The 19,530-nt window shown below is 62.5% G+C and overlaps 1 protein-coding gene across 1 annotated transcript; it reads left to right on the top strand.

The window, feature by feature from the left end:
* The first annotated feature begins 13,978 nt into the window (after positions 1 to 13,978).
* Positions 13,979 to 19,015, top strand: LIF (LIF interleukin 6 family cytokine). Its single transcript, XM_019978081.2, has 3 exons — positions 13,979 to 14,111; positions 15,823 to 16,001; positions 16,783 to 19,015. The coding sequence occupies exons 1-3, from the start codon at positions 14,093 to 14,095 to the stop codon at positions 17,191 to 17,193; spliced, it is 609 nt and encodes a 202-aa protein (XP_019833640.1). The 5' UTR covers positions 13,979 to 14,092; the 3' UTR covers positions 17,194 to 19,015.
* The last annotated feature ends 515 nt before the right edge of the window (positions 19,016 to 19,530 follow it).

Genomic DNA, 19,530 nt, shown 5'->3' with positions numbered 1-19,530 from the left:
GAATTTGAGTGACCTGCCCAGGTCCTCAGAGCCAATTTCCTGGGGGCGGGCACATTTTGAATTCCGGTCCATTGGACATCAGGGCGGGAGCATCCTCCCATTACCTTTCAACCTCTGTAACTCTGCTGACAAATTCACAAGTCCCCCGGGGCACAGAGCTCCCAGAAGAGGGGTCAGACAGACGGCAGACAAGCAAAAGAACGGACAGGAGCACCTGAGGTTGCAGTGCGAGCTTGAGCTTGAGCTTGGCAAAAACAAAGCGGTGATGAAACAGAGAGTGAGAGTCTGGAGACGCGAGTGGTCAGCGGTGCACCTGGAAGAGGTGACGTCCACTCTGCAGCCTGAACGACGCACAGGAGGAGGGGTGGAGCCTCTAGGTGGCGGAAAGGGCCAGGGCAAAAAAATGGTCTGAGCATTCAAGAATTGGTGCAGTGAGTGAGGGTATTGCTGATTCATCAAAAGGGCCCAGAGGGGGACAGCCTCTTGCTCAAGGTCACAGAACAAGTTAGTGCAGGGCTGGGGCTAGAGCTCCAGGTCTCTTACTCGCAGCCAGGCGTACCCTCTGTATTCCAGGCTGTTTACAAAGTACTTAGTAAAGGCTCTCCGTTACCTGCCCCCCGCCCCCTGCCCACCAGCCCCAGTGGGGCTCCCTCTTGCTCTTGGGCTTCCTGCCATACCAGCCACTTTTGGATCCCAGTGGACCTCGCCCCACAAGGCCCCTGCCGGTGCTCTTCTGTCTGCAGTGCTGTGCTCCTTCTGGTCAGCTCATCCTTGGCTGGGTCCAGCAACGTGGTAACTTTTCTCAAAAGTGTCCAACGGGGCGGCGGGGGCCTCAGCTCATGTGGCATTTGCACTGCCTGTCCGCCTCCCCTGCTAGCCTAGAGCCTCCGAGGACAGAGTCCACCTCTGTCTTCTCTGCCCGGTCCCAGCACGCAGCAGGAGCCCAGTGAGGAGCCGGGCGGGGAGCCCAGCCTAGACTGGTGCTCCCCAGGTGCCCTCGACGGCAGACGGCTGGCCTCGCTCTTTGTGGCCCTGTTCAAGTGTGGTGGTGCTGCTGGGGGTGGTCTTTCCTCGGACCAGGCTGCTGGGAAGCTGTGGGTGGAAGGTGGGCAGATCCGGAGAGCCAGGCACCTACAGTCTCCCTGAGCGGAAGGGGATCCGGCTCTGTAGCTGCCTGTGGAGAGGGCCAAAGAGGTTCTGGGCGAGGAAGAGCTGGCAAGGGAGCTGGCAAGCCCAGGGTGGTGGCTCTCCGCCCTGCCTGGCACCCACCCGGCAGGAAGCAGATCAGGCAGCCCCCAGATGCTGGGGTGGGGGCCTCGGGGGTCTGTCAGTGAGGACGTGTCACCTGCATGATGCTGTCTCCCGAGGAGGCCCCAAGCTGCAGGTGCCACCATCTCCAGCTCGGTCCCAGAGCCGCAGACCCGGCTGCCAGAACGTCGGCCGGGTGCCCCGTGGATGCCTCGAGGCCGCGCTCAGCCCCAGGCCTGCACCTCACCCCATGTGCCCTCACGGACGCTCCAGCAGCCCAGTGCACCTCCCGCAGCCTCAGTCTGAGGGTCATTTCTGTCATCTGTGCCTGGAGTTAGGAGAAGCCCTCTCAGCTCCCCTCCCCGCTCCCTGCGGCCACAGCTGCGTGAGGCTGGGGCTCGGGGCGGCGGCTCTAGGAAAGCTTTTGCACCTCAGTGTGCGTGGACTCCCTGCGCCCCGCGGGCCTGCACACAGCGCAAGCTCCCCACAGTGGCGGCTCGTGTGACGGGGCCGCCATCCACAGGCCAGCTGGCCCAGGGTCAGGGAGAGAGAGGAGGCCTCTGGCAGCTCTGCTGCTGGAATCGACCGGGAGCTGGGTTTTCTTTCCTGTCTCAAGCTTTTCAGGGTGACGGTCACAGCCCCTCAGTCAACCCTGCACGTCACTCACACACACACACACACACACACACACACACACACACACGGATGGAAAGTTCCCTGGGAAACGGCAGCAAGGGGCCCCGGCACTTAGTCTGCCTCCAGAAAAGACCCCCTGCGTGCTCGGGGCAGAGCTGGGCCTCGCGCCTGCATGCCCTTGCCGCCCGCCATCTCTGCTGCGACGCGTCCGTCCCTCTCAAGGGATGGGAGAGGACGTGAAGGGTCAGCAGAGTGACCCCACGCCCCTGCCCCGGGCTCCGTGCACCCTCCGGCTGAGCCCCGGCATCCCCAGCAGCTTGGTAGACTCGGTTACCAGGCTGCCTCCCAGGCGGGGCAGAGGTTTTCCCCGAGACAGTGGAACACGGGGCCTGCGGGGCTATCATTAGGCAGGTGCCCGAGCCACGTCTCCTTTCTTTTCTCTCCCTCTTTTTCCCTTTTCCTCGCTGCTTTTCTTTCTTTGTAGCTCTCCTCCTCTTTCTGTCCCTGTGGCCCCCCGCTCCCCGTCCGCCTCTCCCCACTGCCCACGCCAGGCCTGGGACCCGGAGTGCCCACAGAACGCCTTTTCCACGCCAAGGAAAGGGTCACAGTCCACAGTCAGAGTGGGAAGGCCCCATGCTCGGCCGGCGCAGCTGCCGGCTTCCTGGGGCGGCCCTGAGGGCTGGGCTCTGCCGGCTTGGGGAGGGGTGAAGGTCTCGGGAGCGGGTGGGGTTGGGCAGGTGGGGCCCCTTGCCCATGGAGGAAGGCGGGCCAGGCGGGCCGGGGCGCCGAGGTGGGTGCCGGGGCAGGGAGAGGTGGCTCAAGGGGCACCGTGTCCGGGGTTGGGGGCTGGCTGCAGCTCTGTGACTCCTCCAGCGACGGGGACGAGGGGACACGGCCCCGGTGCACACGGCCCGTGGCAGGTCTGAGTCAAAACACCTAAGGCCGACCCCGGCCGGTCATGTGGAGGGCTGCCCAGTCATCGCCTTATGCCGGCCTGGATCACCCTGGCGGGCTGGGCGCGGCCCAGTCAGCTGTGAGTCAGGCCCCGGCGGCCTCGCCACGCAGCACAGGGCAGGGGCCGCCTGGGCACAGGGACGCCCCCTCCCCAGCCCTGGCCGCGCTTCTCTCCTCGGCGGGCCTGAAGAGCCTGGCCCACCTGTGTCAGGGGCAGTCTGGCCAGGAACCTGGGCCGCCTGGCCCCCGTGGCCCCCAGCCCTTCAGCTGGGGGGGGGGGAGTGGGGGGGTGGAAGTGGGGGGAGCCTCCGGGCCACCCGGCCCTGGACGGGAAGTCAAGTCGGGGGCGGAGTGAGGAGACGTCTCCAGAGAAGGTTCAGCAGGCGAGGGAAGCAGCAGAGGGCCCAGCCCCACGTCGATGGTGCCCCACTGAAGACCCAGCCAGCGCCCCACCAGACAGCCAAGGGTCCAGCGTGCCCTGAACCACGGTAGGCTTCCCCCGATTTACGCTCAGCGCAGGTAGACGTCACCCGTCCCCTTGTGTGTCGGGGGTACCTGGTGGCCCACCTGGCTCTCCAGGCCTCAGTCTCCCCATCTGCACAATGGGCATGGTAAGACATGCCTGCACAGCTCTGTCAGCCCAGGGAGGTAGAGTTTGGACCAGATGTGAAAGTGTTATTCATGCAGACACCTGGGGGGTTAAAGATCATGGTGGGGTTAAAGGGCAGAGGAGCACTGGATGGGGAGGCTGGGACCCTGGCTTTGTGTCATTCCGAAGGGGTCACCCCTCTGGAGTGGGGGTGTGGATTCCTGGATTCCCAAAGGGCCCTCAAGTTCCCTTTTCCCCAGAACAGGGAAGGGGTCTGAGCTCATGATGGCCTAGCTTCCCTTGGGATGGAGACCTGGCAGGCAGAGGGTCCCTGTCCCTTCCAGAAGGGGCTGCGGTGGGTCACGGGGTGGCCCCCTGCCTGCCTCTGCTTTGGGGAGAAGAGAGAAAATCTTTACTAAAGTGAAGTCTCTGATGGGAGGCTGTGGGGTGTGTGGTCTGTCAAGGTCATGGCCGCTGTGCTTTTGACCTTGACCCAGAGAGGACTCGACCTCTGTGTGCTTTGCTCACTCTGTAAGATGGGCTTAACTGTGGTGTGGGGGCCCCAGATCCTGGGGCCACGTAGGGGTGGAAGGAGAAAAGTAGTCTGCACAGAGCTTGGCACCATGTGGGGAGGGCCCCTTGGCATAAATAATTGGACAAGGGGCTGGACCCCAATTTTGCCATCAGCGGTTCCCCAGGACTGGGAAGAGGCTTGCAGGGGTGGTGGCTGGGGGCTGGGGACACTGTCCCCCGGGCCCGTCCTGGGTACGGACGGTCCTGGGTACGGGTAGATGGTCCTGGGCCTGAGGTGGGTGGGAAGGGGCAGCAGTCTCCCACCTCCCCTCCCCGCCACCTCCCCTCCTCACCCCCAGAGCTCCAGCTGCAGGGAGGCACAGAAGCCCCCTCCCCAAGCCTCCTCCCCAAGCTGCATGTGGTCTTTGGCGCCCCCTTGTGGCCCGCGCCCCGACCCCAGGTGCTCAGCAGGGCGCACGCCCCTCCAGGAGCCCCCCGCCCCCACCACCTGCCACCTCCCGCGCCGGGGCTGACGGCCTCTTCGGCCTACCCTCCGTTCCCAGTCCCCCGCATCTCTGCCCACTTCCTCAATCCCCAAATCCCGCCCTGCCCAGCCCTCGGGGAGGTACTGACCCAATCAGGCGGACCTGGGACTGATGGTGCCTCGGCCATGGTGCCTGCTGCCCACTGGTCAGTGGGGGGCGCTGCAGCCCGCGGCTTGGAGCTGAGCTCAGCGACTGAGTGCTGGAGACCTCAGGGCGGTGAGCTGGGGACTTGGCCTTCACCGGCGCTGGGCCCAGCTTTGCAGGACTCCTGGGAGGCTTTCTCTACCCTCCACCACCCCACCTTGTAGTCCACGCCTCAGAGAGCCTTTCCAGCTCCTTCGAGACCGATGGCCTTCTTCTTAGGCTGGTTTTACATATGGGGAAACTGAGACTCCTAAAACCTTCTTTCTGGAACCCTCACAGCTAATCAGGACTAAAAGCCAGGCTTCTGGACTCCTTGTCTGGGACCCGAGGGAAGCAAGCAGCTCACCTGGCTGTTGGGGATGTGTCACTAACTTGCTGTGTGGCCTTGAAAAAGTCACTTCCCCTCTCTGGGTCCCACCTGTGACGTCTTAACTCATGCATGCTAAGTCGTTTTAGTTGTGTTCAGCTCTTCCTGACCCCCTGGACTGTAGCCCGCCAGACTCCTCTGTCCATGGGATTCTCCAGGCAAGAATACTGGAGTGGGTTGCCAGACCCTCCTGCAGGGGATCTTCCCAATCCTGGGATGCAACCCTTATGTCTCCTGAATTGGCAGTGGGTTCTTTACCACTAGCGCCACCTGGGAAGCACCTTTAACAGCTCAGATAATAACGTCAGTCTCTCAGGCCTGTCTCGGTGCTGCCTGGGTTTTCCAGAGGGTAAATGCTAACCTCACAGGTTGACAATTGTCCCGATTTATGCCTGGAAAATCCAGTGGACAGAGGAGCCTGGTAGGCTACAGTCCATGGGGTCGCAAAGAGTCAGACACGACTGAGCGACTTCACTTTGTCCTACTTTGTCCGTTTGCTCTTGGAACTGGGGTCTGAGCAATGAGGTCACCTGTCTGAGGTCGTGAGTGGCCGAGCTAGGACTACACTTTTGGCCTGGCTGATCGCAGAGACCACCAACCTCACACCCCTGCAGCCTCATCGTTCCAACCTTTTCCCTTTACAAGTCAGGGCGCAGAGGAAGAGGAAGCCAGGACGGTCTTTAAGCTCCCCAGGCTAACGGCGCTTTAGGAGGCAGGTGGGCTCTTGGAGGGGACCCTAAGGCTGGGGATCTACAGGCCACCATCTTCCTTCTGAGGGTCCCCTGCTGTCACCCTGCTGGCCAGAGTGGACTCTGGGGAGACCACAGCCACCGAGGGAGGGGCTTGTAGGATTCTGGCTCTGTAGACAGTTCACTGTGATCCCGGGGCAGGCTTGGTCCCACCCAGAAAGGGAGGAAGCGGAAACAGGGTCTGGGGCGGGGCGGGGGTGGAGGAGGCCCGGTTGGGCAGGAGATCAGAGCAGGATTGTGTCATGGAGTCCTGCAGCTGATAAGCAGCTGAGCGGCCGGTTCAGACAGAAGGAGGGGCTCCCTGGGGTTGGGGTGGGGCTGAGACTCATCCTGGGGACCCCCTGGCCCCTTGCTGCCCATGAGCCCTAGACCACAGCTGGCCTCCTGCTCCAATGGGAGGGAGGTTGTGGGGGTCTTGGGGTGGAGAGCTGTCTCCATCACACCCTGGGTGACCTCAGGCAAATCGTTCGCCTCTCTGAGCCTCAGTTTCCATGTATGTAAAACCAGGGTTCAAAGGTCTCCCGAGGGAATAGGGGTCCGGGCTGCAGATAACCGGAGAGTCTTGTGGGTGCTTTGCTTGCTTGGGGGAGGCAGTGGGACGGATGCTCATGAAGGCCTATGGGGTCTGCGCTGGGCCAGCCACAGGAAGCAGAGCTAGAGTAGCCCAAGGGCGCAGGTTGGGGTAGGGGACGGTGCTGTCTGGCGGTTCCCGGAGGATGCAGGAGGCGGCTTGGCCCTGCCCTACCTGGTCCCGTCCCACCTCCCCTGACTTCAGGGAGCGCATCTCCTGTTCTCTCTCCAGGAGAGCAGTTCGGCCCCAGCTGGGCCTCGTCCCCTCCGTCCTCCCCGCCCGCTGGGACTGGGCTTCTCTGCTCTTTCCATCTTATCACCCGCCGGAGTCTCACATCACCTCCCACCCACCATCCTCTGGACACTTCCTCAGTCCCCACAGGCGCCCAGGGACGGTTCGGGGAGAAGGCCCGGCCGCTTCCCTGACATCATCTCTGGGGTCGGGTCAGGGTGGCCCAGCGAGCTGGAGCTCGGCTGGGGGAGGGAGGCCGGGCTCCACCTCAGGGCGGCCCGTTTCAGGCCGAGTGGGTCTGCGGGACTGCTTCCTGTCCTGTTTATGGCCTCCGAATTCAGGAAATCATTGAGTGAAACATCCTCACCCCCCACCCCCGACCCCACCCCAACCCCTAACCTCGGCCCCGCGATTATTTAATAGGAGCCGAGCTGTGGTCTCTCTCTCTCTTTTGGAAAATCCAGTGGGAGAAGGAAGCTGTCAGCTCAGCTCTGACCTCAGCTTTGTCCCTGAGCCAAGAGTCAGGGTGGCCAGGGCAGGGGGGCGGTGCTGGGGCGGGGTGGGGAGGAAACAGCTGCCGGTGGCCCCGTGACGTGACGCGAGGCCGCTGCACGGTTCCCAGGGGCGGGGGCTGGCGGGTGCGGAGCCGGGGCGCTGGAGACGCACTCAGGGGCGCGCGCACGCACGCTGCGTCAGGCCGCCCCACTCGTGTCCAGAGACCCCTGCCACGCACAGACCCGCACAGACTCATACAGGCTCCGGGCACACGGCGACACACACACAAGCGGAATCACACAGGGGCTCAGCCAGGGGTGGGTGGTGGGTCCACCCCGGCTCCCTCCCAGCCTCCCTCACACACACAGGGCCAGACGCAGCCCGTCGCAGACGTGCAGACGCACAAGGGGCCTCACCAAACACACACACACACGTGCCTGCGAATGCCCACCCAGGCCGGGAGACACAGGCCCACGGGGAGCCCGGCGGGCGCTCCCAGACACAGGCTGGGCCTCTGGGGCTGGGGGCCACCCTATCCGACCCTTTATGACCCCATCGACCGTAGCCCGCCAGGCTCCTCTGCCCATGGGATTCTCCAGGCAAGAGTACTGGAGCGGGTCGTCATTTCCTTCTCCAGGGGATCCTCCCAACCCAGGGTTCAAACCCTGGTCTCCTGCATGGCAGGCAGATTCTTTACTGTTTGAGGGCTGACGGTAGCCCCTGAGGGCTGCCCTGGATTCGGACTGGCCGCGTGCCCCTCCCGCTGCCCGCAGCAAAGGATGAAGGGCTCTGCGGCTGACAAGGAGGGGCCTGTGACTGTTCCGGGGCCCCACCCGGGCGGGGCAGCGAGCCCGGGGGTCTGAGGCTGCGGAAGGGAGTGAACGGTGAGAGGAGAGGGCCTTTGTCTCCGCACCTCCCCACCCCACCTTGAACACCCGCCCAGCCCCACCCTACCTGTGGCACCTCCTGCCACTCCTGGTCCTCAAGGGACTGCTGCGGAGGACTAAGTCCGGGGCCCCATGCTGCCAGCTGCCTAGTGACCACGGGCAAGTCTCTCCTCAGCCCCTCAGGGCCTGGCTTTCATCATCGATACCAGCGGCTTGCAAACGTTTTTTGACTGCGACCCACAGTTAGAAACACATTGCACCTTACAGCCAGAGGTGATGCACACGATGACACATACAGGCAACGGAAAAAAGAAGTTTCACAGAGCAGTGCTTGCCCTTGCTCTGGGCATGCCCAGTGATTTCGCTATTCCATTTTCTTTTGAAAGTGCTGGCGCCAACTCCGTAGATTTAATCCGTCATCTACTAAGAGGCAGAGATCTACAGTGGGAAAATACTGCTCTTTCTCTCTGCCTGTGATGGTCTCAAGCTAGTTTGAAACTCAGGGAGAACCCGGGGGAGGCCAAAGTGCTTGCAGAGGCTAGCATACCACGTCCATGAAGGGCTGATGCAAGAACAATCTGGGAGGAGAGACACCCATTCTCTAGATGGAGGCAAGGAGGACAGGGCCCCAAGTTCAGTTAGGCCCCGTGCAACTTGGCATGGACCCCGGAGGCAAGGCTCTGACCCCACTGATGATCAGAGCTCTGTGGGCTGCTGCTTCCCTTGCAATTTCTATCAGAATTAAAGGAAAAAAAAAAAATGCAGTCACTCTGATTCACCTCCAGGGGGGTGATTCCTGACGCAGAACCAGTCAGGAAATGTCAGGGTGATGCTAGGGGCAGTTGGCAGGAGACCAGGGTGGTTTCTAGCTCCTGCTCGGCTCCCGAGGGTATGTGGCTGGCCCCTGACCGAGATTTGATGGGATGAGGGTGAGAAGAGCAGACTAGAGGCCCTGGCACTGGACCTCAAGTGCCCCAAAGACAGCTGGAAGGGAAGTACCGCTTATCCCCAAGGCGGGAAGTATTCCTGTCCCCCCGCGGAGGCTCTGGGAGGTTGCCTGTTCCCCCAAGCATCCACGCCACGCTCTGTGTACTGAGAGGTCCCACGAGCCTTCCTTGGCTTAACTCTCAGACCGCAGGTGGTACACTGATCCCCGAACCCAAGCACAATCCAAGCCCCTGACTCAGGCTGGGGTTTGAGCCCCTCCTGTGTCCACTGCGGAGCTCTGGTGAGAAAAGCTGCCACGTGGCAGGCGCCGTGTGTTTCCCACTTAACATCCCCCTGACCGACCCATGAGCCCGGTATTACAGCATTCCCACTCCCAGGGGGGAACGGAGGGAGACTCAGAGAAAGGCAGTCGCCTCAGGTCACACAGTGACCTGCAGCATGGACAGGGTTCAAATACAAGCTTGCCTGGCTCTAAGCCACACCCTTACCATGGGTACCAGAACCACCCGGGGCCCCGGAGGGCCCAAGGTGACTTGCAAAACTGAGCCAGAAGCCACAGGAAAGTACACGAGAGCTTATGCGAGAGCCTGTGGACGGTGGAGGCGGGCGGCCCCGCAGGTGTAGTTACTAATACGTCCTCCTTTCTCAAGTGCCAAATAACGAGATACTTTTGCCTTTGGGGACAGGAAACCCAACTGCCAGGGCTGTGCCAGGAATTCCTGGGCTTCTCCTGTCTCCTTTGGCTGCCCCTCACCAGCCCTGGTCCCGGGTCACTCCCTCTGACCCCCAACTTCCTCCCCTGGGCCCATCTGACTGCCCTGTGCTCATTTCCCAGGTGGGAGCGTCAAGGCGAGGAGCGGGGCGTGCGCTGATGGTGACAGCAGCTGCTGGGTTTCAGAGAACTGAGATCTGAGCTGGGGACAGGGAAGAGATATGGGAAGGGAGGAGGGGGCTGGCCCGGGCAGTGGGGGTTGCCCGGAGGACTCAGTTTCTGGGTCACTAGTCTTGGGGAATTCCCCGATGCCCAGCGAGCTGCTTACCTGGTGAGTAACTGCTGCTGGCTGCCCACACAGGATGCCCGGCTGCAAGGGTACCTCCCTACCACCCCCTGCCAATGGCCACTGCCACGTTGCCCTCTCCCCTGAATGCCCCGGGGCCCAGGAAAGAGACAGACAGGCAGGGTGCTGTCCCCCACCCCCGCAACTCTGCCCCCCCCCCCCCCCCCGCAGGGCTCTGCAGGGGGCGGCTGGTGATTCAAGCCCCTCTGAGCTGAGCTATGTCTCCTTCCTTCTCGGATGGGGCCGGGGGGTGAATCAGCTCCTGGGGGCGGTGAGGCTGGGTCAGCTGCTGTTTCTTCAGCTCAGGCCTGGGAAGGGGGTGGTCAGGGGCCAGGATGGGCTATAGGGAGAGAGAGCCCACCGCCATGCCATCCCTTGCCCAACAACCCATCTGATCTTCTTGGGGCATCCCGGAAGTTGGAGGCTCAAGGTTGTTTTGCTTCTGTTATCCATCAGGAGAGAATGAACAGACTCCTCTCCTGTCCCCCATTCCCCCTTTAGCCCTGGAGCAAGCCTGAGTTTCCTCATCTGTAAAATGGGGACAAGAACAGGGAGGCAATAAGGAGGAATGATGCTGACAGGTAAAGGGGCTTGCTGGGTGGCCAGACCTGCGAACAGCCTGAGCCTACAGAGCAAACCCACAGCATAGATGCCATTGTACCCATTTTACAGATGAATCAACTGAGGCCAGGAGGTGGTCACTTCCTCAAGGTCTCTAAACTCAACACTGGCAGAGCCAAACCTCTAACCCGAGTGTGACTGAGGCTGAAGTCCATGCTTCCAACCCACAGACTTCACGTTTCTTTTCAGCACAAGAGACTTGGCACAGACAGCTTTTGGAAACTAAAATGCTTTTAAAAATACTTAGCATCTACTCTGATGTAACCCCGAGCCAGGTGCCTTCGAGAGTCCACATGGAGGATCAGACCCTATCCAAGCACTCAAACAGCAAGGAATGAGTCTTGTTCCCACTTGAAAGGAGAATGGGCAGGATGAAGCAGATTCAGCCGGTCTGGGCTGTGAGAGGCCAGGGGAGGCTTCCTGGAAGAAGTGGCCCGAGTGCAGCCCACCACTCGTCATTCCCCTCTCAATGTGAGGGGCTGCCGGCATCCATGTGGCCCTCTTTCAGGCCAGAGGCTGGGGGCCCAGGCCCGGTTCTATTGTTAACTCTCTGTGCTGCTCCGGGCAAGTGCCTTCACCTCTCTGAGCCTCAGTTTCCCCGTCGGAAAAATAAGACATGTGACATTCTAAGGCTTGTGGCTGGTGAGTGAGAATCAACAGAAAAGGAGGGGCTGGTGGCTAAAGCAAGTGGGAGAGAAATCGCTCTGAGGGGCCCGGGGAGGCCCCAGGCCAGCCCTGGACTTGGTTCCTGGAGAAAGGAGATGAGCAGGTGGATGGCACAGCTGCCCAGAGGAGCACCCCCTGGCCCCGGCCGCGTGGGCCCGAGTGTCCCCCTCACCCGAGGCCGGTCAGATCCCCAGCAGGCCCAGTGGTGCAGGAGCAGGACTGGCTGGGGATGAAGTCACAGCTGGAAGGGGCCTGGCTGGGGCTGCCACTCCAGGGTGGGGCCTGGGGTCACGACCCTGGGAGCAGGCGGCCAAGAAGGGAGGCTGCCTTCCGTGAGGAAGTTGGGGTGGGGGGGAAGCACACACACACACAGCAGCGTGGAGAGGGAGGGAAGAAAACAAACTCCAGGAGACCGAAGCCGGCCTGGAGCGCGGCCTGGGCTGCCGATTCCCAGGGACCACGGCCACGTTGCAGGCGGCTCTGAGACCCCGCTCGGCCTTTGTCTCCGAGAGGCCCGGTGCAGGTGGTGGCCGGACATGGACAGGAGAGGGAGGCTGGGCCTGGGGTGCCGAGGGGCCCGGAACACTTGGGGAGCACGGACCAAGTCAGGTACCGTGTGAGGGGAAACTGAGGCAGGGGAGGGGGCCCGTCAGGGCGCAGGGGGTGGTGGTGAAGTGTCTTGCAGACTCGGCCCCACTTCCTGTTTCCTGCGGGGTGGGGCTGAGATGACATGGCGCTCGGGGGGGGTGTTTTATAGGGCTGAGGGGGGGTGGTCTGGGCAGCCAGAGTCCGCTGGGAAGGAGATTGGAGGGACTGGGCCCGGAAGGCAGCGGGGCGGGAGGGAGATTCAGGGCACCTAGTGAGAGACTCGGGGAACCAGAGGATCCAGAGATGGGGGCCTCAAATGCATTTGGGGGTGCCCATCCAAAGAGTCAGGCGGAGTCATACGACGGGTCTGGGAGATGTAGGGGGTGCACGTGACCCTGAGTGGTCAGGCCCCTGTGCAGGAGAGACTTGGGGTGGGGGGCTGATGAGAGGGAGGTGACCTGGGATGTCCTGGGGTGTACACACACCCCAAAGCAGGTGTTGGAGGGGGGTTGAATTCCAGGTGGGGCCTCCCGCGGCCCCCAGGGAAGCCGCAAGGTGCAGAGAGGACAGGGAGGGGAGGAAGGCCAGTGTGGGCCCTGCCGGCTCCTCCCCCGCTGGGAAGTGCCCGCTGGGATGGGCAGTTTTATCAGCCCCACATCCAGGCCCTGCGCTGGGAGAGGGAGAGGGAGAGGGAGGAAGCAGCCTGGAGAGGGCAGGGCGTGTGTGAGGGGAGGGGGCACGGCAGCCGCAGGAGGGCTCGTCCTGGCACGAAGCGGGAGGAAGGAACGCGTGGCTGGGCAGGTCCGGGATGTGGCAAGAGGCGGGAGCTGGGGGCACCGGGCGGGGGTTGGGGGGGGATGGCTGAGGGAACTGGAAGCCAAGGAAAGGCTGCAGGGCTCCCCGGCCTTGGAGAACCAACTGTCCTGCCCCGCTCGCTCGCTGCTCAGGGTCAGGTGGGAGGGCTGTGGTGGATCCCAGGGGCAGGAGAATCTCCTGGGACGGGGGTACCCCTGGCAATTTTAGGGGCAGTGTGGTCTCAGATATGTGCCTGGCTGGCACTCCCCCACCTCTGTTTTTTCTTTTTTGAATGCTTTTTAATGGGAGGGGATGCCAAGCTCATTCTCCCTAGTCCTCACCATTCCTTCCTGCCCCTCATTCATTTCTGAACCTACCTGCCGCCAAAGACACCAGAATCTGTGACTCTGCCTAAGAGGCTCCGGAAGTGCCTTTAGGGGGCCATCACCCTGCTCTGAGCCCCAAGGGCCCTCCAAGCCGCTTCTGTTCTCCCCAACCATCTCTCCGCATCCCAAGGAGCAAGCCCAGGTTCAGTTGGCTAAGTCTCTGCTTCAAATGTCCTTTCAACATGGAAATGCAGGACCACCCTCCCTGGAAGGGAGCCGAGAGATCAGGCAAACGCCAGACGCACCACACTTTCCCCGAAGCTCCTCCCCAGCGAAGGCAGTCACAGCAGCCCCTCAGCTTTCATCTTGCCAGCCCCTCCTGGGCCCCACCGGTGGTCAGCAGTGCCGGCTTGCTGATGGCGCTCAGGAGGCCTGACCGTGTGGGACCCTGGGCAACCTGTCCTCTTGGGAGCCCCGCTTTGCCCGGTGGCAGCGGGCAGGATGGAGGAGGCCATCCCTGTGGTGGCTTCCAGGGCCCATGTTCAGTTTCGCTTTATTGCCGTCTAAAGTCCACGCCAGGGCCCCAGCCCCTCTTCCTGGAACCTCCTTCTCAGCCAAGCCCCAGCCTGCCTCCTCCCCACTGCCCCCCTCCAAACCCCTTGACCAGGGGGCTGCAGGTGTCAGCTCCCATCTCCTTGCCTAGTTTCAAGCCACCTCCCCAAACCCAGGTGAGTCAGGGTTGTCTGGGGTGCCCACTTCCCCGGGGGAGGGGGGACCCTGATGACTCGGGGACCCTCCCTCCCCCCCATCTTCAAACAACTCCCAGGGCAAGCCGCTCAGGAAAACCGCAGGGTGTTTTGTTGAAGAGTTCATTATAATTTTATCAATCAAATTCTTAGAAGAGGGAAAAAGTCTGCTCTCCCCACCCTCCCCCCTCACTGCCCCCCCTCCACTCTCACTTTCTTCCATTCATAATTTCCTATGATGCACCTCAAACAACTTCCTGGACCGGGGATCCCTGCTAAATATAGCTGTTTCTCTCTCTGTCTTACAACACAGGCTCCAGTATATAAATCAGGCAAATTCCCCATTTGAGCATGAACCTCTGAAAACTGCCGGCATCTAAGGTCTCCTTCAAGGCCCTCTGGAGTGCAGCCCATAATGAAGGTCTTGGCGGCAGGTAAATCCACCCGCCCCCTGCCCCGGGCTGGCTTCCGCCGGGAGCCCCGGCCGCGGGCGCCGCGGCAAACTTGGGGCCCCTGGCGATCGCGAGCGGGACACCCACCCGCCGCAGACACACGGACACTTGGGGCGCCCGCGCAGCCGAGAGCCCGGGCCGCCGGAGGCGCCGGGTGGCGGCCGCCGCCGGGGGCGAGCGCGGGCACATGGTCCCCGCACCTCGCGCCCAGCCCGCCCGGGGCCCCGCAGGTTGGCGGGCCAGGCAGGGGGCGCCGCTGCCTTCCTCCTCCTCCTCCTCGCTCCTGAACTCTCGCCGCTGCTCTTCCCGCTCAGCTTTGTCCGGGATTCACCCTCCCTCTTTTCTTTCTTTTTCTTTCTTTCCGCTTTCTTTTCCAACCGCGTCCCCGGCTGCTCCCTGGGAGGGGCGCCGGCCGCCGGAGCAGCTCGCAAACTCCGGCCCGGGACGGGAGCAGGTGCCGCCTCCATCTGCTAGAGCCCGGAAAGCTGTGGTCTGTGCTAGGTGAGCCCGGGGTGTGGGGCACCCCCCGCCCCCCCGCCAGCCATCCTGGGGCCTGAGCCCTGCCTGGAGATGCTGGGAGGCACAGGGGACCCAGAAGTGAAGTCGAGGCTGCACTGTCCCAGCCGAGGAACGGGCTCCAGAGCGCCTCCCCTTCCTCCAGTCTCCTCGCTTCTCCAACTCTCACAGGTCCCCCGACCCCAGCCCTTGCTGCAGGGTCATCTGGAACACAGAGAGGGGTGGGTGGCAAGCAGGGCCCCCCTGCCCTCCCTGCGGGGAGGGGCGCTCCTGGACAGGCCTGGACAGATCTCCCCTCTCCCTCTCACCTTTCACTTCCCTCCCTCCCCCGCCCACCTGGCTGCCTGCAACCTTTTCCCTTTTTTTCTTTCCTGGTTGCACCATTCCCTCTCCCTCTTGAAGGCTCTGAGGGCGTCTGTGGAACCCCAGGATTCTCCTTGTCCTAACCCGCAACCTGGGACGAGGACCAGTGAACAAGAGTGTGGGGGGTGGGGGGTGGAGCTCGGAGGCCAGGAGCAGCAAGGAGCCAGGAAGGGAGGTTCTGAAGGATGCCCTGGCACTGGAGAAGGGGGCAGAGTTGCAGCCCTGGGGTGGAGTCCAGGGTCCCAGATAGGGGACTGGCCACATCTGGAGGAGGAGGAGCACAGAGAAGCTGGGGGAAGGTGACAGGATCAGGGGGAAAAAGGCCCAGTGAGCCCACATCACCGAGACAAGTTTGGGAGATGAGGGTCAGCAGAAACCCCCGCTCCCCGTGGGCCTGGTGGGAGCCCGCTCTGTGAGACAGGAGCATGAAGTAACACTTAGGAATCTGGACCTTCCTGGGGAGTTAAGGATCTTTTTCTTGAGACCTGGGGCATCGTCCCCTCCTGGCAGAGGCCTGGAGGGTTGGTATCACTCTGAATCCGGTTCTCAGCTGATAGGAACAGCTCATGTCCTGTGCCCCTTGGTCCCCCCAGGAGACAGCAGGGAGTGATAAACAGGGAGATTTAGCCATCTGGGGAGGTAGATGCAGGGACATTGCGAAAATCAGAAACCGCCAGGTCTGGAGAAGAGAGAGCTGGAGCCTGAGAGGGGAACGTCCCTGCAGGACCAGAGTCGCAGCCTCTCCCCTAAGCTGCTTGCCCGCTGCCCCCCACCCCGCCACCCCTGCTCATGGCTCCCCACCGCTTGTCTGCAGGAGTTGTGCCCTTGCTGCTGGTTCTCCACTGGAAACACGGGGCCGGGAGCCCCCTTCCCATCACCCCGGTCAACGCCACCTGTGCCACCCGCCATCCCTGTCCCAGCAACCTCATGAACCAGATCAGAAACCAGCTGGGACAACTCAACAGCAGTGCCAACAGCCTCTTTATCCTCTATGTAAGCCTCCCCCTCAGGGTGCCGAGGAACAGGCAGGGAGGGCTGGGGTCTGCAAGCAGGGACCTGGGCTGGTGCGGCTGGTCAGAGGAGGGAATGGTGTGCGGTTTTGTCCCACTGCACCCAGATCCCCCCAGCTTCCTCCCCATCCCGCGGCCGAGGCCCGGCCTCTTTCCCTTGGTGCCAAGGTAGATGGGGCGGGGGGGGGGGGGCGGGCAGAGGCGCCTGGAGAAGAGGTGGCAGGCAGGGCTGGCACTTGTAGCATTGGGATTTGTCCACCTGGTGGAGGGAGGCAGATGACAGAGAGGGAGGCGGTGGAAGGGACTGGGGAGGTGCTGTTGAAAGAGACAGCGGGCTGTGGGTGACGGGGTGCGGAGCCGCCCAGGAAGAGGGTGAATGCGGTGGGTGAAAGGGCAAGTGTGTGTGGTGTACAAGGCTGGAGGTGAGACTGGGTGTTTCCCCCCCTCTCCCTTGTGGTCCTGATGCGGGTGATGAGGAGGGTACCTCCTTGCGTGGGATAGAGGCTGGATGCTTTAGCAAGTGCATTCGCGCCCACTGCTACTTCTGGCTCTCGGGACAGTCCCGAGATGCCTGCAGGGCAAGTGATTGGATTCTCAAGCCCCTGTGTGTGTGTGTGTGTGTGTGTGTGTGTGTGTGTGTGTGTGTGTGTGTATTGTGGGGGGGCGGCACTGACGCCCAAGGGCTGACCACAGGCGGGGCAGCAGGGCTGGAGCAGCCGTCCCTGCCTCCCACTTCACCACCCCTCTGCCCCTCTGCTCCTCAGTACACGGCCCAGGGGGAGCCCTTCCCCAACAACCTGGACAAGCTGTGCAGCCCCAACGTGACTGACTTCCCGCCCTTCCACGCCAACGGCACAGAGAAGGCCCGGCTGGTGGAGCTGTACCGCATCATCGCGTACCTGGGCGCCTCCCTGGGCAACATCACGAGAGACCAGAAGGTCCTCAACCCCTACGCCCACGGCCTGCACAGCAAGCTGAGCACCACGGCCGACGTCCTGCGGGGTCTGCTCAGCAACGTGCTCTGCCGCTTGTGCAGCAAGTACCACGTGAGCCACGTGGACGTGACCTACGGCCCCGACACCTCGGGCAAGGACGTCTTCCAGAAGAAGAAGCTGGGCTGTCAGCTCCTGGGGAAGTACAAGCAGGTCATCGCCGTGCTGGCCCAGGCCTTCTAGACGGGAGGTCTTAGATAGTAGGGGACTCTCCAACTGCAGCCGTGGCCCAGAGCACTGCCAGACCCGAGTAGGGGCCGCTGGCAGACCCCTGAGGGGGTTCCTGGCCGGTCCACTCCCCTCCAGGGTGGGCCGCCACGAAGCCGAGCAGAGCCAGAACTCCCAGAGGCAGAACCTATACGTGGTGCCAACTAGAAAGGAAGGCGCCCCTTCTTCTGGGAGACTACAGCCGGGCACGCAGTGTCGGGCTGGAGTTTGGCCCCTGACTCATCCCCTCGGCCAGGGTCTTTGTGAGCAAACCCTGAAAGTTGTCTCTGGCGACCCTGACCACGGGGTGAGACAGCAGGGGTCGGGGGCACTAACCCGCGACCCCCCAGCAGAATGACCACCATCAGTGCCTTGGCTGACCTTGAAAGGTCTGGTTGGAGCTCAGGCAGCCTGGAGGGGCTGGGATCCGGAAGGACCCTTGGCTCCTACAGGTATGGCGAGTTGGAAGTCTAGAACGGGAGCTGTGGTTTGAGATGCTGCCTTGCTTGGGCAAGACTGGGGAGTTCAGGCCTATAGCTCTCAGGTGGAAGGTTCCAGAAGGAGGCCACATGGCCCTCCAGGCTCTCGGGGAGGCAGAGAGAGGCCACATGTAGGCCGGGGAAGGAAGAGAGGCCCTTGAAAGTCTTGACGGGCTCCCCTTCCTTGAGCCCAAAGTCTGTCCTGCCATCCTTGCTGGCCGCGGGGTCTAGGGACTGGACCTGGAGGCGGGGTGTGTGGGGGCGGGCAGGTTGCAAAGTCAGGTGAGGAGGTTCTGAGGGGATCCAGAGTCTTGTGGGCGAGGGTGTGCGGATGGAGTAGGTCAGAGTGGCAGCTCCCGTCTGAGGCCCACCGAGGCCCGGTGAGGTCACACAGAGGTACGCCGGGGGCACCAGAGGCCATCTGTCGCTGGTTCCTGGAGCAGGGGGACGGTGGGAGTTGAGGTCAGGGTCTCAGAAGCCTGAGAGCCAAGAGTGCTGTGTGCCTGACTCAGCATGATTGTCTATTTATTTTGATGCCCTATTTATATTAACTTATTGGTGCTTCAAATGGCAAAAGTTCACCCCCCTTTCCCTGCTCCCCTTTCTCCAACGGAAATAATGTGATGGCTCCTCCTGTGGGAGCTGGGGGCCAGGCCTTCGCAGGACCTGGTCTGGAAGTCAAAGATGTTACAAGGTAGGGTGAGCCTTACGGGTGAAGCTCAGAGAAGGGTTAGGAGCTGAGAGCACTGGTCAGTCTGGGTGGGGGCAGGGACCTGACGCCAACCCCCACTGCAACTGTGACCGGCTCTGGGGGCCGTCATGTTCCTTGGCTCCAAGGGACTCATTCAATGCTGCGTTCTCGGTGCCCCTGGGACTGCGCTGCTGGAGGCGACCTTCACGGCGGAGACAAAACCCTGGGCAAGGCAAGCTGCCGCTGTTTCTTTTGCCCCGGCCGCCTCTAGGCCAGCAGTCGAGGGGCCCTGGAACCATCCTGACCAGCACCCAGTGGGAGGCGCCTTCTCCGGTGGCCCGAACACCCGCAGAGGGTGAGGGGGCCTGGCTGCGTCTCGGGAAGCCAGGGCGGCCCTGGGGAGGAGGCCCCTGCTCCGGGGAGGAGGATGAGGAGGCCCCGGGACGCGGATCAGGAAGCTGTGGTCCCTCCTGCCCCACCTCCCCCAAACCCCCCGCCCATGTCTGGGTTCCCAGGCAGGGAACCCGATCCTGTGCCTTTGTGCCGGGGCCAGGCGCTCCGAGCAACGCCCTCCGGTCTGGGAGCTGGGGCAGCTGCTAAGATCAGGGTTCTGGCTTCTTCTCAAACCCTGAGCTTTTGCACTCACTTTGCACCTCTCTGTCACCTCTAAGCACTTTACTTGTGCCCAGTGCCCATCGGGACGGCCCGTCCCATTGGCAAGACTTTTGCGGCGGGTGGCAGAGCAGACCACGATGGGTTATGTGCTTTCTGACACCGTCTTAACGAGGCTCACCCCCAGCCTTGTCCAGGATCTCAGCCTGCCGTGCCCCCCATCACTCTGCTCATCCCGTGAACGTGGCTCGGAAGGCTGGGGCCGCCTGGCCTCCCATCATCTCATCACCCCTGGACACAGACTCCTGGCGCTGGGCCCACCTGGGCAGCCTCCGAGGCTCGGGGGGTTCCAGCAATTCACCCCACTCCCACCCCTCCCCAGGCCCGGCCCCGGCTCTGCCTCTCACCCGCTCCCCCAGCCTCAGTGCTCTTAGCAGACCCCGTCTGGCAGATGGGCACCCACTTTGCACAGCATCTCTGAATCTTGGAGCCTTTGTGTGGGAAAAGCTTGGCAGGGCAGGAAGCTGTCCA

Source organism: Bos indicus, chromosome 17 (assembly GCF_029378745.1).
Source record: "Bos indicus isolate NIAB-ARS_2022 breed Sahiwal x Tharparkar chromosome 17, NIAB-ARS_B.indTharparkar_mat_pri_1.0, whole genome shotgun sequence".
NCBI classification, from domain to species: domain Eukaryota; kingdom Metazoa; phylum Chordata; class Mammalia; order Artiodactyla; family Bovidae; genus Bos; species Bos indicus.
Note: the sequence above shows the minus strand (reverse complement) of the source record. Positions and strands in the feature narration are given on the sequence as shown.